We start from the raw sequence: 24,289 nt of genomic DNA, 5'->3' as shown, positions 1-24,289 counted from the left end.
ACAGCTTCTTGATAACATTTTCCTTTAAGAAGACTAAAAGCCATGTTTCTTTGCATGCATATTTGTGTTTCAGATGTACAATATTGTTCAGCATTATTTGCAGCTCTGATTGCATTTTTATACATACCAGAGTATCTGTACAATACTGACAGTGCATTTTGTGCCCAACTATTTTTAGGATTTTTAGATGTAAGCCAAATAAGTAAATCAATATTATGATGAATTGATGTTAATACTTCTGTATCAGCTTTAATTTGTTGTATGTTTGCTTCAGTATAATTACAAATACTTTCTTCGTGAAATCCTAATGTGGTTGAATGATATAACAAATCAAATGATTTCACAGGATTTTCAAATCTACTCAGTAAACCTTGCCCAACCCAACTATTTATAAGGGTTGGATCAATATTTTGACTCAAAGTAAAAGCTTCTTGAGCAAGATTTACATCATTATGAATCATACATTTGATGGCTAAGTTATTATAAGCTATTGCATTTATTTCAATTTCCAGACATTTAACAAAACAGTTATAACTTAGATGTTCATTTTTGCTCTCGTCAATAGCTTCAATGATTCCCATAGTGTTCCAAAAATCTTTGTTTTTTGGATCTAATGATAAACATTTTTTAATAGCTAGTTCTGCTTTGGATTTAAATTCTAATCGTTCGTTTTTATCAATATCTGAGTTCAATGCATTTGTCAAATAACATTTGGCTAAATCGTACCAGATATATTTTTGTGCAGGATTTAATGGCAATTTTTTAGATGTTATATTTAATGCTTGTGAATAACATCTCCTAGAATAGGTATATAATTGTGAGCCTTTCACTTCATAATTTTCTTGAGTTGTGTTAAATATATTGGATGGTAAATATATAAAAGATAATTCTTCAGGCATCGCTGTCATAAACAAACATAAATCTCCAAATAATTTCCAAAGTAGTGCATAATGGTTATCAATCAGTAATGCTTTGTACAAATATTCACAGGCATTTTTGCATAAATCATAACTCGTATGTACCTGACAAACAAAAATTGACTTTGCATGTTCTATAAACAATTTTGCTGTATCAAATAACGCAATAAAATCATTAGAATAAGAATTGATAATTTTGTAAAATGATTGAATACTAGAATCTACTTGCCCAATACGATATTCAATTTTAGCTATTTGTAATTTTGGATATAAAAGAGATGGATCAATTTCAATACATTTAGAATATGTAAGTTTTGCACCAATGAGCGATTCTTGTCCTAAAAGAGCATCACCTAAACATTCATAAGTGTTTGCATTATTTGGATCATGTTTAGTAGCAATTTGAAAATTGCTGACAGCATCTTCATATTTGTTTAATTTCAAATAGTGAATACCTAATCTTAAAGAAGCCCATTTGACATTTTTTGATGTTTTCAAATACTCTAACAATGCTTCTTGTTCTTTTGACTTTGATAAAGTAAGGTATATATCGGATAAAGCAAGACCATTTTCTTCATCATCGGGATTCAGGATCACAGATTTTTCATAGCAAGTCATAGCAACAGGTAAATGTTTCATTTCTCTGTAATAATGTCCTAACTTTGTTATTAAGTCACATCTATAGGGAGAAATCCGAGAAGCTTCCAAGTACAACTTTCCAGCCTCAGAAAATTTTCCTTGTTTCCATAATACATTACCAAATAGTAGCAATGCATCTACATCAGCTGATAAATTATGCATATTTTTTAAAGAGTGTAAAGAATCATCTAGTTGACCAAATTCAGCAAGATATAATGATTCTAGAAAGATAAAGCGATCTTTTCTATCACATTTATTCTGCAATGTATTTAAATAATTTTTTGCAGTCTTTTGATCATTTAAATTACAACTAGCTATAATAATATATTCAATTAGTTTATTGTTTAAATTATCATTAAACATATCAATAGCTAACTGACGTCCTTGTATAGAACAGCACTGTCGAGAACAACAATAAGCTTCAATTTCCCACATAAGCATAGTCTGATAACAAGAAAATGTTGGTTTCAAAATTTTTTTTGCTTGTTGAACACATCGTATTACATCATCATAGCAATGAATTTTAATCTGGATCTCTGTTAATAAAAACCATGATTGCCATGAACGACTAGTAACTTGAAGAACTTTACGTAATAATTTACGACTTTCTTCAAATTCGTTTAATCTTCTCAAAGCAATACTTTTAGCTATTATTGAATTTGGATTTGTTGGTTGTGCCAATAATAAAATTTCACATCTTTCCATAATTAATAAACTCATTTTGTCAATTAATTTTAGGACATTATCTTCAGGTTCAGTAATGGTCTTAATATAATTGCTGATAAATGATTCACAGTAAAAATTTATTGCAATAGCATTGTTATTATATATAGATAACATTTTTTCACATGTGTCTACAAGTTCTTGCCTTTTCCCTTTGGATTTTAATACAGGAATAAGTTTGCAATAAATTTCAAATCTTTGATCAAAACTATCGTCTTCACACAATGCTAGATAAATTTTTTCTAAATGTTCATCTAAAGGAGAAGTTTCTTCTGTGAATGGAAACTCAACTAAAACTCTACATATGGCCAAGTATTGTGGTGTTATTACTTTGTTTTCAATTATTGGTAAAACATTTGATACAAAAATTCCTAAATCCAGCTTTGTTTTATAATTCTTCCAAAGTTCAATACATTTTTTAGCACGAGTCTTACACTTGGTTCCATCAGTTTCTAAACTCAATAAATTAGCATATGTGTAGAATAACTGTTGAGAAACTGTAAGCTTATCACATTTTTCGTAATACTGCTCAATGCCTTGCCAGGCAAATAAGTTATTAGGAGAAATATCAATGACTTTTTGGAACTGTTGAATAGATTCATCTTTTTTAGACGGCATTTCTAAAAGACTAGCACCATAAAGAATCAAACCAGAAATATTTTTTGGATCAGTCTTTAAAATAGTTTTGCACAGTCTTGCTGCATCAGAAAAGTTTTTCTTCATAAATTCTTCTTTTGCAAGTTTCAACTGTTGTTTAATGTTGGTCTTATCCATCTTGTTAATAGATATGTTTAAATTTTGTAATATCTAAAAACACATACAGTACAAGTCAAAAAAGAATAAAAGTCTTAAAAAGATTTACTATATCTGTTATTGATCTTAAAATAAACAACATAATATAAAATTAATGTATCTGTAAATTTTACAAGCAATGTGACAAATTTACTTTTTACAGTACCATTCTAGAAAAATATTAAACTTAATCAACCTGATGAAGTTAATTATATTTATATTTCATACATTTATACATGTTAATAATATCTGTGCAAGTTATATTAATCTTACATATTTTAAACATATACTTTTAAATTTAACAATAATATAATTATGTCTTTTAAAAGTTTTTAGTTTGATCTAAACAAATAATTTTGGTTTATTGCATGACAGATAAAGATAAAATAGTTGATAATTAAATTAAAAACTAGTTTATTCATTTTCAATATCTACCTACTTTATACTTAAAGAATTATATTAAATGTAAATTTCTTTTTCTTTAGTAAGATATAGTTAAAGACACTGATTTACCTTAACCATTGAGTTATAGAGATCAATTTATTTAAAACTGTAGAATAATTTATAAATGAATATACTTTTACTTTTAAAAAGATCCATCAACTTTACAATCATAAAATGTAGAGAGCTTCTATTCTAGTTTATACTTTATATTTTAATATAAATACATAACATGGATAAAATAAGATATATTAGAATAAATGTTTACTCACTAAATTTAGTTAAACAAGCAGGATAACAGGACACGATAGTAAATAAATACAATCTTTACAGTGATATTTGTCAAAAACCTGTAATATTTAAAATTGTATTAAGTTTAATGACCATTGATTATCACAACATTTTTCACCAATACTAGTACCCACCCAGTTGCTTGAGCTAGCAGAATTTTAAGTCACATTTCATATCAATATTACTAATTTACACAATGATCAAAGTCGATTTCAAGAAAAAATACCAAAACGTAAATATTATATTGTAAAATCAGTATACATTTCACAGTTAAATAATTATTAATTTTATGACTATATAACCAATAATCAATGAATTATGTTGATAAATAATATTGAAATCACAGTTCTATTCGTGGTTCTATTTATCTGTGATTGAAAAATAAAATAAATATAACTTAATAGTTTAATACTTGCTCTGTGTTACAAACTGGACATGGGGCACTTTTCCTAAAATCGTGGAAATTTATCATTTTTTATCATAAAACAAAATGTTATCATTAATCAAAACGATTGGTGGGATTTTTACTTCAGCCTGTTAATAAATGTAAATTTGTGATATTATTTCCCCCCTCCGATCCATATCAGGGATTTAGTTTAACGAAAGTTTAGCCTTCTCTCCGAAGTCCGAGATCATAAATCTATATCCTTGGACGATGTACATTAGCCGGTTGATTAAAGATATAAAAATATAATTTCATAAATCCATAGTAGGTAATTAACTAATATGTCTATAGTTTCGACACGCACATACGATTTTTTTTGTTTGACAGTCCTACTCCTGCTCACGCACTTCTATTACAAGTAATCTATGTCTCCATCCTCACAACTACTCCTAAGCCTACAAACCCAGTATCTATCCAGTCCCAGTGGCTTGTTTTCAAATTTTTTTGGGGGAGGTCTACAGTTCATATAACTATGATAGTTAATAGTTTTTTATGCTATAAATACCCTCACTTTTACACAAAAGTAGATACCTACCTAATGACGATTGCCTTTATCGCACTTAATATTTAGTTGCAACTTGGAAACCGTCGTCAGAATAACATTACTATTTACTATAAATGTATGGGCGCATGTAAACTCCGCCACTGAAAAAAATCAGGTAAAATTGAATACATGTAAACTCCGCCAGTGAAGAAAATCAAGTAATACCTAGTATAAAATTAATATAATATGTTCTTAAAAAAAAATTATAGTATAATATTATCATATCAGATCGTTCACATTAAATATTTAAATTATAGTAAAAAAATCATAAATAATCATTATACCTAATAATACAAAAATATATAGTTATGTTACGTATGTCAATTAAAATGATGTGATACAATTTGTAAATATTTTAAATCTTGTATTACTTCATTAGTAAATATCATCACAATAGATGTCAACGTATTTAACGTGAGAAGGCAAGAGGCAATGTAAACACTGAGCCACTGAGCAGCTGAACAAAAAAAAAAACTGGCGGAATTTACATTAGATCTTTTATTACCTTTTTATTTTAACCTGTATTCTGGCGGAGTTTACAATCACCCAAATGTATAACTTCTGTACTTCTTTATTTAACTATACTGCAGGAACATGAATCTGTTTTTTCTTTTCTCTAGGAGAGAGTCTAGTACCCTCCCCCATCGTAAATACTATCTAAATAATGCTGTTTACTAGAACCTGTTAAATTTAACTACCAAAAGTTCTGTACCTAGTCTTTATTGAAAGCTTCTTCTACTGGCAATAATAATCTCTCAATAAAAGTTTTAGTCGTAATTACAATATTCCGCCATTTTTCTCTGACTTTCACAATTTCACGTCAATCTTCTATGGCCATATTGCGATTAGATCTTCCGTTACTTTATATTGAAAGTAAAACATTAAAAAAATATACCTAACCGGAAATTTTTTAATACCTACCTAAACAAAAAAATCATTGTAGGTACATATGGAATTCATAACTTTATTATCTGTTTTAGTGCTTTTCATCGTATTAAAACTTGGGTAAGATCTACAATGTGCAATATGAGGTTAAGCAGTTTGGCTTTAATTCACATTCACAAAAATAAATTTAACGATTCAATACTTTTTGAAAAACAAAAAAAATAACATCATAAATCATTTTGGATTAAATGTCAGACGTTTATCCTTATGATTTGATCTATAATTCTTACAATATTTTTAATAATACCTACATTTTAAATTATATTTTAATTTATAATATTATACAATTTTTTGCATTACATTTAGAGTTATAATTATTAGGTGGATATAATAATGTAAATATTATATTATATTGTATGTAAACATACATTTAATTTTGCACCTACTGAGCTGATTTTCTGCGGGCGCCCCTGCTATTGGCTATTGTGTTTATAAATATTCGTTATTTTTTAATTGATATATGAACATTATGAACAACTAATACAAAACATTATATTAAAATTATTATTAAATGTATAACTAACTATGAGGCTTTAGAATTTTACATTTACAGACTGTTTTTTATCTCCATTTATGGAAAGAAAAAAAGTAAAAAGTCAATAATTATATTGCTCAAAATTTAAAAAAGAAAAAATACCATATATAGGAAATTCGAATATAAACATTTTGAGTACCTACCTGCTATTGTTATTTGTTCTCAATTAAAAATAAAAATTAGTTTTGGGTTTTTCCAAAAAAATTTTCTTTTAACCAAATACTTTATTCGCCAAGAGAATATGACCATTTTGGTGTTTTGCAATTTGCAGATACAGCTGTTGGTTGCTTAATCAATTTTTGTAATACATTTTCTTATACCTTTTAACTCTTGTCTAAGGCAGTAAGGCCTAAGCTAGCCCTTCACTTTATTTTCTATTATTGTCTGTTGTTAAAGTATAGATAGTGCTGTGGTAGATACTTGGGAACGACTAATTCTTGTTTATGCGCACTCAATATTAATTTTATCAATAAATAGTCTATACTTACTCTATTTTGATTTTTTTAATAAAATGTATATCTAAGTTGAAAATATTGTAGGATTTTATCTAATAAAAAGTCTTGAAATTAATATACTTTCATCAGAATAATAAGTCTAAAAAAATTAATAATCAAATGTATTGACAAAAATAAAACAATATCTTATAAATTTATGTAAATCATAAAAAAAAAAAAATTAATAAACATTTATCTGAAACTTGTTTAACATTGAAAACAGGTACAATACATAATATAATAATACCTATTAATAATTCAATGGTTCTAAGAATAAATACAATTAACAAAATACCAATTTAGTCAACAATATATTAAAAGAGAAAAACTACACACATATCAAATGCAATGATGCTATATAAATTATAATTATATTTATGTTATTGATTTTTTAATACATTCTTTGAATCCTATATTTTACAATTATACATTTGGAGTGTGGGACTCGCTTAAAAATTTGATGAAAATTCAAAACACTTTTGAACAGTACAAATGTATTAAAATAGATAAATTGTATTTAATATATAGGTATAAATTATATCTTCACATTCAAAAATAATAAAAAATTCTAAGGTCAAATATTAAGATAATGTACTGAAATTAAAATTAGATCTTAAATTTAATAATATTATATCAAATTATAATTTATAGTACTTAAATACAAGATTAAGACTATTTATTGATTTACTCAGCCTTTTAATTAATTTTATGCCTAAGATAATAATTATAACTTTAATTTTAAAGATTCATTGATAGTAATTTTAATTTTATTCAGTTATCTTTTAACATAAATTATTCTAAATAATAAGAAGCGAGTTTAATTTTATAGTAATAATTTTTATACATCTAAATTTATATACAAATATTATTTACAAGAAATATTATTTTATTATACTTGGGCCAATATTTTTATTAAAAATATAAAATAAAAGGATATTCTGTACAATATTAACAGTAGAATTCATATAAACTGAAAAAAAACTAATTAGGTAATTAAGGAATGTTGTTCCTTTTGTCAATCTTAAATTCACCAATTAATTTAATAGGTACTCCATGAAACTTGAAAATAAGAATAAAATTAACTCAATATACAATAGGAAACAGATGACTAAGTTTAATAACATAAACGATTGTTTAAGATCTCATAACATATTCTATTTCTTAATTTGGGCATATCATCTTGTACAAAATCTAATTTTGCATCACGGGATAGGTATTCTGCATTGACACATGTAAACACACCACAATCATAACCATTTTGTTGTTTTGGACAATCCTCAGCATCCATTATTTTCCATCCACTACAGTCTAATTGTTCATTTTTCTTGTTCTCATGCTCTTGTTTTAGATAGTTAAAAATGGTATTTAAACATTGAGGATTTTTACCTCCTAAACTATCATAATATTTTACGGTTTTTTCAATGAAGTTTACACATATAAGACACCAATGGTTACCCAAGTGAATAGGACTAAACATTTTTTTACATGCAAATATATCTTTTTTTCTTGACCATCGACGAACAGATTGATACCCTTGTGATCTATAAAAAAATTAATATAGATGTAAAAAAAAATTATAAAACTAATTAAATTATACATTTTATGACTTACAATAATTTAGAATAAAAAAATGTATCAAATGTATGTATGTTAGTTGGATCACGATCAACTATCATACTTAAATAATGATTTATAACTTCATCATTTAACCAAGCAGTAGGTGAATAAATAGTTAGTAAATCCAATTTTTTAATATTTTTTCCTTTAACAATGTTCTCATTTAATGATCCAGACATTTTTTGTCCAATCAATTCAGATATTTCTTTAGAAAAACCGGGAAAAACATCATTTTTCTTTTGAGGTTCTATTTTATTCAATTCTTTTTTCATAACCTCTAGTTTTTCTTGAAAAATATCTTCGGGTGATTTTTGTTGAATTACTGTAGCAGAATTTAGAATTGCAGCTGCTTGTTTCTCTTTAAATTTTCTTAGTATACGTTCATAAAATAACTCATGCTTGATAATTCTATTCTTGTGAAGACTTAATTCTGGAATGTCTAAATTTTCTTTACCAGATGTTGGAGATAATTTGGACTGATTTAAAATATTTTCTTTATCAATACTTATTGGTGATCTAGAACTAGAATCTGACAAAGTGTTGGATTCTGGTTTTGGCGTTACATAATGTTTTAAAACCATTGCAAATGATTTATCCTTGTTAGCATTAGTTGTTGTGTCATTAATATTTAATGTTGAAAGTCCACTTTCCATATTAAAACTTATTTTTTTTGTTCCTATAAATAAAAATTGTATTAACTATTTACAAAACTTAAAATACATATACAATAATTTTTTTACCTTTGTTTGAAGCTGTAATTGAAGATCTATCTTCTAATATAGCCTTAGTACTAGCACTTCTAACCATTTCTGTACTGTGACTATTTACAAGTTGTGGATTTGATAAGCTATATGATCGAATAATTTTAATTTTGATATCTTCATCATTATTTTCAGTTAAATCGATTGTCCTAACTGGTGACATAGTTCTTCTTGGATGCTGTCTGCCTTCAATAAGCATAACAGGTGGACTGGCTCTGAGTGGCACAGTAGATGGCCCAGGTTCAGTAATTTCCACCTCTTCGGTTTCAGATAAGGATTCATCACTGATTTCAACAATTTCTACAAGGCTGTCATCCATGCGAATTCGTTTATTATTTAAAGTCTCACATTCTTCATGTTTACGTTTTGTTGGTCCACTAGGTCCAGAAAGTCCAGTCTTTTCAGTGAACCATTTTTTTAAATTTCTCAATGAATTGAAGAAACCCATAACACAAATGTAACATAAAGGTTGATTTGAAATAAATATTGCACGTAGACAGTAAAATTACAACAGCTAAAAAAAAAATAAAGTAAAATTAGTTTAGTTATTTTTATACATTTTAGTATGACTGAAATAGGTTTAAAAGTTTAATCTATAAATATTTTTGTATTAAAATTATCTATTGGAAAAAGTCAATTAAATTATTTTGAAAAATTAAGAAATTTTTATCAACTAAAACATTGATATTGTTTTAAATGATAAAATAAATCATCATTTGAAAATAATACAACTTAACTAATAGATTGGTTAAAATATGTAGATTGATTTTAGATATCAAACTAATTTAAATGGTAGATACAAATAATTGAAAAAACATGGAGTACTAAAAATTGTAATTTTTATAATTATGAATATATTTTAGCTAAAGAAAAAATTGAAATTTGTACTTTCTACAAAATATGCATTAATAAATATGACAAAATGCATTAGTTAAAATATTTTTAGTTTACACATTTACTCTTTATATTAAAAAACTATAAGCTATATACAAATATATTAACCATACTATAATTGTATTACTGCTTAATTTTTTTATCGATTTTAATGATAAATAGCTAGTAAACTATAAATAATAAAATCAAATTATATAATAAATAGTTGTGAATTATTTCACACAAAGCTAAATAGTTTATTTAATATCACACATCAAAATATTTATATTTGTATTGAAATATTAAAAAAAAAGCTTATCTAATACATACATTCAAGTAAGAAGTAAAGATCTAAGTAAAAAATCAAAACAAAATATTGAAAAAGATAATATATTAAAAGAATAAATGACAAAGTACAAGAATAATAAAATTAGTGAACTTGACTTTATAACGATAGTATTATTTAAATATTACCTCGTTTAATATTCACAGTATTATTTATTCATTTAAATATTATTATTATTGACATTATTCATTATTAATTTACTACATTAAATATTTTAAACGGGATTCAATTTTCTATTTTAAATTTTTATGAAGGACTGAATTTATCCATTAGTTTTTTATAGGTGGAACTCCGTTAACCTAAAAATAATAAAATGGAACTCAATTCTCCAAATCCATAAAATATTAGGGAAGAGGGGTTCATTCTTCATTCAATTAGATATTTACATACCTATAAATCTACACAAATAATTATGATATACAAGTGTGTCTCTAAATAGAGATCCAAATCTTATCGAGTACTGATTGATATTGATCTTAATTATTATATAGTCATATTATTTACTAGTCATCGTTTTTGAAATTGATGAATTAAAGACATAAGTACAAATGTAGCAGGCATTCAGTAACATGATTTTTATGGATGAAAAATAAAGAACAAATGCAGCAGAACATTAGCTCTGAATATTTAAAAATATAGATGTGGAACGTGTAAATACTCACTTTAACAGGTCGGCGAATATAGTAATATCTAAAATAAAATGTAATGAATAATGTTGAACAGAAGGTAATAATGTGGATCCGAATCAACAAATTCTTATTAATAAATTTGGCATCACCTCATTTAATTGAAAAATTACTATTGTACAAACATATTGACAATAAAAATTACTCAATTCGTTACCTATTCAAAAGACAAAAATTAACTGTAACAAGTAAAAGACATTAAATTTGCTATCAACAATCGAATTTCGAGGCATAGAGCATTATTTATACTTTATAGTATTCAAGCGTTTCAAGCTATCAAATTAAGATGAGTTAGTCTGTATTTTACATCATTTTGCACAGAAAATAAACATTGATCGTATCAGTGTGGCCAACAATATGCATGTTCCCGTATAATTAGTGATAATGACACCAAATGCTTAATTCCTAAATAAATGATTTAATGATAATAATTTATGATAAGGAATTTTATTTTATTACACATTTTTTTTCATTTTCATCTTTCAATATTTTTCATTTATCCATAATCGTTTTTGATTGCTAAGTGCTTATTTATGTATTTAATTACAGTATTAACATTTAATAGTCACCTCAAAAATTAAAAGTATATAAAATAGAGAAGTTAGAATTATATATAACTTTTCATCAATAAAAATAAGAGTATAATTATTTATAAAAGTTGTATGTAAATATATTTAAATTACAGTATGTCTTTTTCGGTAAAATGTTTGCTTAAAAAACAAAACCGACTACTAACTGTAATGAGTGTACGGCACAGAAGTCAACGTAGAAATTTGGGGAAACCTCCTGGCATTGCAAAAACATTAGAAGAAAAAATGGAAGGTATGTTAATATATTTGTATTATGATTGTGTATGTTAAATTGTTAAAATATTTTATGTGTTTAGAAATGAATTTCAAAGATCCAAAAATTCACTTTAAAGTTGACATTGGATTACCTACACCTCAGAGAGACAAGAAAACTGAAACAGCCAAGAGAATCGAGTTTATTAAAAAAATAAAATGCAATGCTGAACTTGAAAAATTAGCCAGAAACAATGAATGTATGTAAAGGGAAATTTCCCAATTTTCACAAAAAATCTCAGTTTTTCTTTATTTTTTTTTTATTCCCTAAACAAATAAAGGAGTTACTGTAAATTTTTATTTTTAACTTCTTTAAAGTATAAACTAGATATACTTTACAGCTAGAAACCACCACCATTTTTACTGTCCCTAAAGATGATACCATACACAATATAAAGAATACACATCAATACATTTATCGCTCTGTTCAGAATCTAAAATAACTTCATCTTCTATAGTTTTAAAATAGTATATTTTAGATGATGGTATTCTTTAGATAAGCCCCACAAATTAAAAAATTTAATATTAGAAATTCAACTGGTTAAATGCATATATTATTATTAATTGTATTTAGTACCAGTATCGTTGGATGAAATATCTAATGATTGGTTAAAAACAAATGCTCCATTACATACAAAAAAAGTAGCAGAGTACTATGGTATATTTGAACATTTATTTGGAGATGCCTATTTTACGCCTTACATTCAAATGGATATTAGCTATGAATACGACTCAAAAAAAGTACCTGTTTATCGAGGAAATATTATCAAACCTATTGAGGTATTTATAATATTTAAATTTATTTTTAAATATGATGTTATAATTTAGCTGTAATAGGCTCTGGATTGTCCTGAAGTAAATTTTGAAGCCCCCGAAAATACACTATGGACATTAATGCTTACAAATCCAGATGGACATTTACATAAAGAAAATTCTGAATACATTCATTGGCTGGTGTATGTATTTTACCTAAGTTCTGTTATAATTTAAAATATTATTTATACTTAAAATATTTAAATATAATTTTGTTTAGAGGAAATATACCTGGCGGAGATGTTAATAAAGGCGAAACTGTGTTTAATTATTTACAACCATTTCCTGCAAAAGGTACAGGATACCAAAGAATGATTTTTGTTCTTTACAAACAATCTTCAGAAATAAATTTTTCTTCAATCAAATCAGTTAGTGAAAAGTAAGTTTTTAAATAATAAACAACTATACTAAGTTAGTATTAAATTTGTAGACAAAAGAATTACTTTCAGTGTCATTCCACCTCATTAAAACGTCTATTAATATAATATATGTGTTTTGTATTTGTTTAACTATAGTATAATATACTCTGTTCCATTTATAATGTACAATAATTTGTAATACTATGAATAATAATATTCATCAAAAAATATAAATACATATAATTTATTTTTAGAATAGATTTGGCTAAAAGAACATTTAGCACTTTTGATTTTTATCGATCTTATGAAGATATTATGACACCAGCCGGATTAGCATTTTATCAAACCGATTGGGACAATTCATTGACAAAGTTTTATCATGATCAATTATCAATGCAAGAACCAGTTTATGAATATGATTTTCCATCTCCATATATTAAACCGCAAAAGTGGTTCCCTCTTAAAGAACCATTTAATTTGTAAGTTTATAATAATTTATTAGTTTTAAATATTTTAATATAATTAAATTATAGATACATGGATAAATATCGTGATGAAAAACAAATAGCTAAAGAATTTTTACTAAGAAAACTAAGAAAAACACATCCATTCCAAAAACCTGAACCACCTCTTAAGTATCCAAATGCAGTACCATTTAAGAAAACTACTCCATCTTGGTTGAAATTAGAGATGAAGAAAGAACGTTTAAGATGGGGACGTGTGAATGATTACTAAATTTTCAATAAATTAATGATTTACTTAGTTTAAATGTGTACATATTTGATCATGATAAGAAAAATAATTTTGAATATCATTTTTGAATAAATACTTTTGTTTATTAACAAAATTGTGTTTTATTTTCTCTCAGCTTAGATTATCACTATTTACTTTCAATTTTGTTTAAAAAAATTATCAGCATTATGTTTATTTTTTTCTTTCTAACCACTCTCAAATACATTTACGAGTCATTTTTTTTTTTTTGAAGTATACATATCAATTAGACTAAATACTGACTAAAATTATTTAATATCCATTTGAATCATCAACTTTTAAATTAAATATTAAAAACATATAAAACTGATATGTAAATCTTCAAAAATATAATCTTGTGTTATTTCTGTATAGGTGCTTTCACTCATATCATACAAAACTATATCACATGAATCTGTTGTTTATAGGTCCAAGATATAAAAGAAATATTGTACTTACATTCTTTTAATAAGATTATAAATGCTGATTTTCTGTCTTACTATTGAATATGTAAAATAAAAATTTATTAATATTATTTTTCCGACACGTTCATATGACTAAAAAAATATGTATTATTTTTGTCATGATTGGTTAAAATTTAGTAAGAGATTTTAGTATACTATTGATTTAACAGATGAATTGAAATCAGTTCACTTTTTTTTTATTATTAATATTACAAATGTAAATTGAATAACTTATACATACATCAAATAAGTTATTAAATACAAATATTTATTTATGAATTCAACTTAATTGTAATTTTAAAATCTACCTTAAATATACATATACATGTTGCAAAAATAAAAAAGCAATATTTATTAACTATTTATGACATAATACTATATTAGTATGAATGTAATTTATAAAAAATTTTAAATTTAACAAATGCGACTTAGAGAATAATCAGAAGAATTAGTTACAACAAGGTGTGAAATGTAGTATATCACTCATGTAGTCATAATTAAAATACATAGAAATAAAACCTTAATAGTAAAAAAATATATTTTATAATTAAAATGGATATAAATTACCAACTATTAAATGTTAGTGGGAAGTTAAAGGTAAGGGAATCCCTGTCTCTTAAATCAATAATCATTTTATGAACAATTATTTTCAACTGTATTTGCATTAATAAACATCATTTTATCTACTAGTTCTTGATTTATTTGTGATCTTTTAATATAATATAAAGTTTGCAACTCTAATGGTAATTTACTAGATGACCCACTAAGAGCATACACAAAGTGTTTTCTTGCAAGTCTTATTAGATTTTGACATTTTGATGACATTCGTGACCACCACATAAGTGGACACTCTTCAAGACAAGGAGTTCGCTCAGATTCATACTGAGCAACTTCTAAATTAAGTCTATCTTCTAGTGACATATTATGTTTACTAATAGTAGGAGAACTTTTTACATTAGCAACACTTCCAAGTAAAAATCCAATACCTAAATAATCATATTTTAAATTAATTGCAAATATATTTGCATTTGATGTTTTTTAATTTTTTATAATTAAACATTTATATACTAATATTGAAACACTAACCTGAAATTCTAGGTTTTTTAGGCACATCTGTGTCAACTTCTGACACATTTGATTTAGTATCATAAGGCACAGAACCTTCAGTTTCAACCATTTTGACTAATTCCTGTTTTATTGTTGGAAGATGTTCTTCGCCTTCAGTCATAGGAAAATCTTTGAATCTTGGGTCTAATAATGTTGCTATGTGTAAAAATGTTTGAACGTCAATATTATTATACCTAAAAATTGATATGAATAATGAGTAAATTCTAAATTGTTGATGTATCACATTCTTACTTCCAGTGAAGTTCATTGGCAAATGTGTTCTTTAAACTGGCAGCAAGATTTGAATCACTGGGTTTTACTTTTAAATGATAGCTAGTTAACTGATTAATTAAAGGTTTCAATAATGATATCAATGGTATTTTTTCTTCACTGAGAGTAGTTACAGTAACTTTTAGAGGCTCAAGAGTTGTAACAACGTCTTCAATAACAGACCAATCTTTATCAGTTAACATCTCATGTGGAAAAAATCCAATATCCAATGTGTTGCATAAAGATTTTATAGTATCTTTCCGTTGAACAAAACGTTCTAAATAATGATAAGTCGTTGTCCAAATTTGTGGGTATTCTCTACTAAAAAATGAATTAAAAACTTGAACAACATTATCTTCAACTGTAATAGATGTTAAGGCATTATGGTGATGTAGTTTAGCAGAAACTGTTCTACATTTTGTTAAAACATTTAATACTTCTTCAGTTTCAAAACAACTTTTTGTACATAAATTCTAAAAAAAAATATATAATAATTAACTTAGCAAAAAATTTAAATATTTTTAATTTAAATTTTAAATTTTACACACTTGTAATTCATAAATTAGACAAGGTATTAGAATGAAACCTTGAGTTCTTAATGCTGCATCTAAATTATTATTTGTAAATGCTTTGATGACAGTTTTAACTTGATCAATATTAATGTTCCAATTCATAAACAATGAACCCAAGATTCCACACCATTCATTAGCAGTTCTGTTAGGATTACATAAAATAGTGGCTAGTTGTTTAATACAGAGACCATCTTTGTCCAACTGTATATTTCAAAAAAAAAAAAAAAACAAATAGATTATTTTTAATATATAAGCTTTCATAAATAAAATTACCTGTTGGAAAAATACACTTATTGTAATATAAACATTTAAGCTAGAACATTTCCATTCTTCTATACCTAAAGCAAATGTGCTACAACTGTTTGCAATACTATTAAGAACAGCAGACCTGGTAGTTTCATAAATTCTTGGTATTATGAACTGTTCTAATTTATATTTTCCTGGAATTTCACATGGCGACCTTAGTGTAGCAATAAGACGTTGAAAACCTTTACCTTCTACAATATCTGGTAAATGAAGATCAGTTATTACAAATTCAGTAATTGCATCTGATACAAGTTTATTGATCACATCATTTGACTGAAAAACAAAGAATTTATTTTATATAATTAAGTAGATAGTGAAAATATAATTTATAACAAAATAGAATTTCATTGTAAAATCATTAAATTTATATTAAAGGAAGATATAACCTAATAATAATTAAAAATACTCACTGAATTATCAATATCTTGAAAAATAACCGACATCTGTGGAGTTTGTTCTTGGATATTAGAAACGTTTTCACTAACAAACTGTTCATTAATTTCTCCTTGTATATATACATCCTGTTGTTTTATTCTGCTGTTTGACCTATTTACATCTACTTGGCCTTCAGATGTAGTTAATAACATAAGTTCATTTTTGCCGTGCCTTTTTTTTGGACTTCCATCTTTAGAGGACCCCATTTCCAATACCATTAGTTCAGTCTTATGTCTGCTTTGTAAGTGTACTCTCAAATTAGTAGTATTACTTTTATAGGCAAACTGTTTTTTACAAAGTATGCATATAATTCGATCTTGAGTAAGTATGCTACCAGTGTCTGACGCTGGAAACCCAAAATACTTCCAATAAGGACTATGCATACGCTTTGGTACAACTAACTTTTGATAACTGACTGTTTCAATGTTAGAACGGTCTGGCTGTATTTTAGTGTAAGGACGTTTGCTTTTTTTTTTTTTTGCCATCTGAAACATTAAGCAACATGTTTAACGACTACAAGAAATTATTTAATAAATTGTTATTTATTATAATATAATTTCTATATATTTTTTTTTTTTTGTTATTGAATAATACAATTTCTACGAATTTCAAATAAATTCATAGCTTACTGTTTGGTGTCCCAGAAGGTGTTTGTGATGTCGATTGCAAAAATGGGTTTAATTCAATTGATATTTTATTGCCTCGATTCATAATGTATTTATACTTGAAATTTGCCTCCAAAATTCGGATATTTCACAAAATGTTGACTATCGATAATGCGATAATTATATTGCTTTTATCGAAATCAATTTTCGGATAGGACAACAAATGAAGAAATAAACTCTATACAGAAAATCAAAACCTAAGTAAAAAAACATCGATCGATGTTCCAAGTTTGTTAGTGAGATATCGTTTCCATACCCTTTTAACGAATGGTACTCCAGTGTAGCCATATGTTAATTATAAATACTATCCAGTGGTAAATGGCAATTTATTTACTGTGTGGAAGTTATGATAAAAAGTTATCTACCGGACTAGTCCGTTACATACACAGATATAGGTATAACATTTTTTAAATGTATATTTCATTCGCGCCTCACGGTCGTATTATATTTATGTAACATTTTTTGGATTTATGGTTACACGTATATAATGTTGGCCCATTCTTCCGTTGAGATAGATTATATATCTAATGAGAATAATCAGATTATAAAATATAAATTATAATACATACCTACCTAAAAGGCTGTCAAGTGTTTATGTTGCTTGTGTGTTAATCTATAAGGCACAAGAGTACGATTACATAATTTTTCAAATACCCACTCATTATCAATATTACAATTTAAAGAGCATAATTCTAATTTAGCAACCAAGCGAATTAAAATTTTTTTTTTTACTAAAAATTAATTGTGTATTATATAAGGATGTAAAAAAAAAGGACGAACTTCATATAAAAGTTTTCATCAAAAACTTCAAAAAATACTGTTTTTCAAAAACATATTTTTTTTTTCTTTAAATAATATTTAAAACTTAAGATTAATTTTTTTAGATTGTTTGGTTTTTAATGATTGCACAAAAAACGCTAAAAATTAATGTATATATATGATTTATTTTTATTATACGAGTAATATTTAATTTTTGGTAGAAAATAGAATAGAAATAGTAGACACAGACATAAAAAGTTAATATACATTGAAATTATTGGTTCACCAAAAACTAAAATAATTTAAGTAATTTTTGGTTTTATCAATTGATTAAGTATTAAAAATCACACAATTTAAAAAAATGAACTAAGTATTATTAAAAAAAAAAAAACGGGCGGCTTTATGTTTGTATTATTACTATTTATTTTTGACTATTGGTAATTTTTTTCCTTATAAATATGCGTATGTATGATGAAAATATAAATGAGTCGTACAAATTTTACAAATCTTTCAATAATCGAACGTGTAAAGCTTGCGTTCACACCTATAGCAAACGCCTGTGGAAACATAGATGGGTACCTAATACGTTTGCCAATGTTTGTTCAACAATATTTTAAAATAACAAACATTGTAGGTATTTGTTTGCTTAACTATATGTTTACCAGTTAAGATTATGGCGTCTTTATAATAAGTAGCGTGTGTAGGAGAACTGCATTTATAATTTCTCATAATCATTACAAAAATGAAAAGAAGCATAGAAAATAAGACATTAGCTACCAGCTAACAAATGTTAACATATTATTTTAAACATGTAAAATTAAAAATACGTAGGTACCTATTTCGACCGAATTCTCGCAGACTGATTTATTTATCGACTTTCATAATTCTATCTAAGTGTATATAAATAATAGTTGAGTACTTAATATAAGCAACTGGTATTATTTTCGGTTGTGTTTAAAATTAGAAGTTTTTAGAGAAGATTTTAGCTTGTTTTCAAATAATTTCTGGATCTAATATTAACATAATATACTGGTGTACGAGCGCACCAATTAACCGCGAGCATTTAGATATAGCCATAGGTAGTAGGTACGGGTTTTCTACACATGGTTCACTATGTTTACATGGCATGTGCGAATTATTAATTTAATTTAAAAAAATATTAACTTCTATTTTTAGTTATTAATTTAAGATAATACCAGTGGCGGTTATGATTAAATTCTAAAAGGGACGATTTAAAATATCTACCTCATCAACCAAGTGTATACCTCAGATTAAAAAAAAACAATACAAATTAAATAAACAGTTATTTGTATGAAAATGAAATAGTTATGTTTCTCAAAAAATGTATGTCGTAATATTCGAATAATAAGCCAATAATTTTGTTTGGGAACACGTCTATACCAACCAAATGTTCGACAAACATTTAACTAAATGTTTGTAAAATATTTTCATTAGTTGATAATAACAAATTTTTTAAAAACCTATTCTTATTTTTTAGTTTATTATAATAATTATTGTATTATGTAGAAGTCAATCGTGCATCTTATACAGCAGGGGTTCCCAACCTTTTTATCATCGAGTACCATCAGACACTTTTATAATCAATACGCGTACCACCTCAATTTTAAAACTAAATTAGGAGTCAAATTTTTTTAGCGTATATTTTTATTATTCATTCAATTCTTTACATTTTTATTATTTGATATTTATGAAAGTAAAAAAATCATAATTTTTAGTTAAATCTAAATATTTAAATTTTAAATTACAATTTTCAAATTAATAAAAAAAAATAATAAATATAAATAATAATAAAATTAAATAAATAAAATTAATGTGATATTTGTTGTTGTTTATTTTTCACAAGGTCATCAATATACCATATTATATAAAATATAATATAAATAACACAAACGTTAAAACACTTAAAACTATAAGAATGCGCTTTATCGATAAGAATAGAGTATCTAAAATTCTAAATTGCTACGATTACAAACCCCATGTTATCGACATTAAATTTATTTTGATAAAATAATAATTTTATAAAATTAGCTAATATCAAATAAACTAAACTAAATAATATTGAATGCAAATAGTAATAAAAAAATTTCTTCGCGTACCACCTATGAGCCTTCCGCGTACCACTAGTGGTACGCGTACCACGGGTTGGGAACCTCTGTTATACAGCCATACTATGGATTATTATTTTAAACAATAAAAATATATATTTATTGTTTTCATAATTGCATTTCAGTATAAAATAATTACAAAAACGTATTTATTAATTTTTAAATATAATTTGTCTGCAGTATAGTATATTTATTATATATCCATTTCTATCATTTTTAAGGCCGATAATCTGTCAGCATTAGTTTAAGTCATTGCCTGACTGTTCTGACTAGAAGTTTTGCTAATAGACTATAGTTAAGTTGTGGCTTTTGTCGCCGATTGTACTTACATGTACAGCTTGCTCAGTTCTCCGCCACACCTCTCCCAGGAAGTGATAATGTCGGAGGATTGAACAAGTGACGCTGTTTCTCCCAGTTTGGTTTGAAAAGAGCGACGGCGGTCCGCTGCAATGCTTGTACTTTGTACTTGCGATTGCTAAGAAACGCAACAAATATCTTACTTCAAGTGCGCATTTAAAAACCAAAAGGAAAGTATTAAGATTTTATTTTATATTTTTATTTCTAAAATCAAAACTGTCATTTAACAACAAATCATTGATATAAATCAACGCTAAAACTTATTTGGGCTTACATAATCAAATATGAGAATATAGAAGTATTTCCAAAAATTAACCATTTAGGCCTTCAATTAATTTCCATTCGACATTGGGGAAATATCTGCGCCATGGTACGTCCCAAATATTTCACTTCACAAAAACTTTGAATAACTCTATGGAGTTCAGAATTGCTTCAACAGTTTAATTCAACTTGATCGTAATAGGCGACTAAAAAGGTTAGGAGAACTCAGCCTTTATAAACGAGGGGGTGACTGTTATGGTCACCACAAGTGAAGCAACCGCTTAAGGTTTGAATATATTTCTTTCTTTTGATAATATTAAAAATACATGATGTCGTTTCAAACCAAAGTGGTAAAAAATAAAAAAACATATATTTTTTATGACTAACAGTTTTATCTAAAACAAATTAACAAAAACGTTAGTTGATTTCTATGATATCCTATCATTTCTACAGAAAATTAATGACATTTTTTTTGTTCAAAAATCCAGTATTTTCCAACGATGGTGCTGAAAGTAACGTTATCCTGACACCAGTTGTACCATAGTGAGAAAATTGGTTTTTCTTCCGGGAATAATTAGATAAAAATTAGTAAAATTAATAGTACAATCAAAGAAATTTTTTTTGAAATCCATTGTTTATTTTTTAAGTTGTGATGCTGGGATAATATTAATTTGGTATCCCAGCAGAGAAATTGACCTTTTACCGACAAATATTTTGAAATTGTAGTGCCAGTATAACCCATCAACTTAAAATTATTAGTAAAAACAATTTAGACAATTTAGTGTATAGCTATTTAAATTTATAATAATAGAATGTAATACAACTTATGAAATTAGATGATCAAAAAGAAGTGTGATTAATTTTGATTATGAGATCTTAAATGTACTCGTACGATAACTAGGGTTAGAATATTTATGATTTTGCATTATTTTAGTTGTCCAATAGCTTCCATTTTTATATGGAAATGTGTATCATGGTATCTATATTCAAAATATCAAAATTTTATTTTGAATATTAATCCATATTTTACCATTTTTTATTTATAAATGCATAATTTGTGTTTTTCTCTGTTTTTAAGCACATAGTTGATGGGTTTCAATGCAAAATGCTGAAAAATACCGAAATATTATATTTCATTAACTAAATCTAATAGATTCAAAAATATATTAACACAAAATAAACGAAGATTTACAACGAAACATTAAAAACAAACAATAATTATTCAATGCAACTCTTTTTAAAATGTATTTTTATTTATATTTAATTTAATTTTATGTAGTAAATAAGAAAATTCAAAAATTAATAGACAATAATGACCACGTATAAATAGTACTGACCCATTTGCTTATATTCTATTAATAATTAAATTTGTTTTTATATATTTATTGCATTTTTTTTATCCACAATTCTTCATTTTAGAATGCATATTTTTCAAATTGTTCATGCGTAATTAACTGTTTTTTATTGCATAAACATTCTAACCTTAGTTATAACTTATAATAATATAATCTATACACTGGCACTAGGGCTATAATAATTGCATGACACTCATTTAAGAGTACAAATAATATTTTAGTAAATTGCTTTATTCTAGTAGGAATAATAGTGTTGGCTAAGCGTTTGTAAAAGTTTTGTAGTTTTATCTGGGATTTTTATTTTGGTAAAAAAATGACTTAGTTGCATTTTTTCTTTTATCAGTTCATTTTATTACCAACTAAAGTAAAATACTGTAAACATGAATGTATTACATTCAATTTTATGCAAATGGCATTTAAAAAAATATAAAATCTATAAACACAGCATACCTACATCTTTAATTATTATTTAAAATTAAATACATTTAATAAAAATTTTTCACGTACTCTTGTAAAATCTTGTTTTCAGATATGATTTTTTATTGAGTACTTGGGAAAAATAGACATCTGAGTGATGAGTTTACCCATTAGGTGCATACATTTTAATACTAATAACTTGTAAGTACATTTAATAAACACAACATATAAATTAAACTTTATATACACATACTTACTTTTTTTTTTGCACATAATAAATTATTTTTAATAATATTAATGTTTTAAAAAAAATTTATAAATACATTTGACTGTTTGATATTTAATACAAGCTCATAAAATTTTACAGGAAGAACATTGAAATTTTAATTTAATTGTACCAAGCACAATATGGATTATAAAAATTAACAAATAGTTCATGTTAGAATTGTCTAGTTATTTATCAAATAGTATTATTTAGGTAGAACATTTTCACTACTAATTAATAACCACACCGTAAAGTAGTTAAATATTGTTTAACTGTTTAGTATATTATGGTGGAACTTTAATAAGGATACATTGGGTGTATCAGTACCATAAGTCTTATAAATTACATATTCTTAAAACTCATTTTATATTAATGTTATATGGTTATGACATAGGCATAAACCCAACATAATATATTATGATTTAAAAAATGTAAAATATTATGTTTTATTCAACATGAAATGAGTGATGATGTTTAATTCTTAATGTAATATAAGCAATTTATTTTAGAATAAAATTGGTATATTGGTATCACATAGTTGACCCTACCACTTACTCTCAATTGTATGTTGACAAATATTAATAATAACAATTGTAAATTATTGTTAAATAAATAACAGTCTAACTTATTATATTGTTAAAAAAATATGTACAATAGGAAAAGTTTGATAAATTAATGCACCTAGTACATAATGAAGTGTACAAAAGGAAATAATAATACATAGAACTTAGGTAAATATACATAATTATTATCATTCTGAACATGATTTATAGATAAAACTCAGAACATTATTTATTTTTAGAACTACTCTTTGGATTTGTTTGGTTCACAAATTATGTAAGAAATAAGCAGATCTTGTGCGTATAAAAAGTAGTGTATAGATAGAAAAACATAAATTAAGTTTTAATAATAAGACTACTCATTTTTATTTAAAAAAATGATGAGAAATGGGTATATTTAAATAATATGTGGTTATAATTATTATAAAATAATTAAAAACTTATTTAAGATAATTTTTTCAAAATATTAAACTTGGGTAAATTTACGGTGTTTTTTGTTAAATTAATAAAGTAATTAATAAAACAATAAGTAATTTATATCTATACACTCTTTTTTC

At 25.5% G+C, this 24,289-nt stretch overlaps 4 protein-coding genes across 4 annotated transcripts; 1 reads left to right on the top strand and 3 right to left on the bottom strand.

Moving 5' to 3' along the window:
- Positions 1-4,053, bottom strand: LOC112600783 (tetratricopeptide repeat protein 37; the record flags this gene model as incomplete). Its single annotated transcript, XM_025348085.1, is given in 3 exon segments — positions 1-3,086; positions 3,785-3,862; positions 3,938-4,053. A coding segment is annotated over 1 exon segment (3,053 nt), but the record flags the coding sequence as incomplete, so codon positions are not given.
- Positions 4,054-7,656: 3,603 nt separating this feature from the next.
- Positions 7,657-11,285, bottom strand: LOC112600779 (sentrin-specific protease 1-like). Its single transcript, XM_025348081.1, has 4 exons — positions 11,026-11,285; positions 9,124-9,658; positions 8,378-9,059; positions 7,657-8,307 (listed from the first exon to the last, which is right to left on the bottom strand). The coding sequence occupies exons 2-4, from the start codon at positions 9,590-9,592 to the stop codon at positions 7,881-7,883; spliced, it is 1,578 nt and encodes a 525-aa protein (XP_025203866.1). The 5' UTR covers positions 9,593-9,658; positions 11,026-11,285; the 3' UTR covers positions 7,657-7,880.
- Positions 11,286-11,659: 374 nt separating this feature from the next.
- On the top strand, positions 11,660-13,893 carry LOC112600781 (39S ribosomal protein L38, mitochondrial). Its single transcript, XM_025348083.1, has 7 exons — positions 11,660-11,871; positions 11,936-12,091; positions 12,466-12,671; positions 12,729-12,847; positions 12,925-13,083; positions 13,318-13,542; positions 13,597-13,893. The coding sequence occupies exons 1-7, from the start codon at positions 11,736-11,738 to the stop codon at positions 13,796-13,798; spliced, it is 1,203 nt and encodes a 400-aa protein (XP_025203868.1). The 5' UTR covers positions 11,660-11,735; the 3' UTR covers positions 13,799-13,893.
- Positions 13,894-14,704: 811 nt separating this feature from the next.
- Positions 14,705-17,852, bottom strand: LOC112600786 (zinc finger BED domain-containing protein 1-like). Its single transcript, XM_025348089.1, has 7 exons — positions 17,597-17,852; positions 16,943-17,452; positions 16,500-16,805; positions 16,203-16,427; positions 15,637-16,127; positions 15,364-15,578; positions 14,705-15,263 (listed from the first exon to the last, which is right to left on the bottom strand). The coding sequence occupies exons 2-7, from the start codon at positions 17,450-17,452 to the stop codon at positions 14,911-14,913; spliced, it is 2,100 nt and encodes a 699-aa protein (XP_025203874.1). The 5' UTR covers positions 17,597-17,852; the 3' UTR covers positions 14,705-14,910.
- Positions 17,853-24,289: the final 6,437 nt, after the last annotated feature.

This window comes from Melanaphis sacchari, unplaced genomic scaffold, assembly GCF_002803265.2.
Source record: "Melanaphis sacchari strain LSU unplaced genomic scaffold, SCAv2.0 Contig719_pilon_pilon, whole genome shotgun sequence".
Taxonomy (NCBI): Eukaryota; Metazoa; Arthropoda; class Insecta; order Hemiptera; family Aphididae; genus Melanaphis; species Melanaphis sacchari.
The sequence above is the reverse complement of the archived record's forward strand: the minus strand, read 5'-3'. Positions and strand labels throughout refer to the sequence as shown.

Coding starts and splice junctions, on each gene's coding strand:
- LOC112600779 (XM_025348081.1), bottom strand. CDS start 9,592: ATGGGTTTCTTCAATTCATTGAGAAATTTAAAAAAATGGTTCACTGAA. Junction 9,060..9,123: donor AATTACAGCTTCAAACAAAG/GTAAAAAAATTA, acceptor TTTTATTTATAG/GAACAAAAAAAATAAGTTTT. Junction 8,308..8,377: donor TTTTTTTATTCTAAATTATT/GTAAGTCATAAA, acceptor ATTTTTTTATAG/ATCACAAGGGTATCAATCTG.
- LOC112600781 (XM_025348083.1), top strand. CDS start 11,736: ATGTCTTTTTCGGTAAAATGTTTGCTTAAAAAACAAAACCGACTACTA. Junction 12,092..12,465: donor ATTAGCCAGAAACAATGAAT/GTATGTAAAGGG, acceptor AATTGTATTTAG/TACCAGTATCGTTGGATGAA. Junction 13,084..13,317: donor ATCAAATCAGTTAGTGAAAA/GTAAGTTTTTAA, acceptor ATTTATTTTTAG/AATAGATTTGGCTAAAAGAA.
- LOC112600786 (XM_025348089.1), bottom strand. CDS start 17,452: ATGGCAAAAAAAAAAAAAAGCAAACGTCCTTACACTAAAATACAGCCA. Junction 16,428..16,499: donor TAAGTGTATTTTTCCAACAG/GTAATTTTATTT, acceptor TGAAATATACAG/TTGGACAAAGATGGTCTCTG. Junction 15,264..15,363: donor TAAAAAACCTAGAATTTCAG/GTTAGTGTTTCA, acceptor ATGATTATTTAG/GTATTGGATTTTTACTTGGA.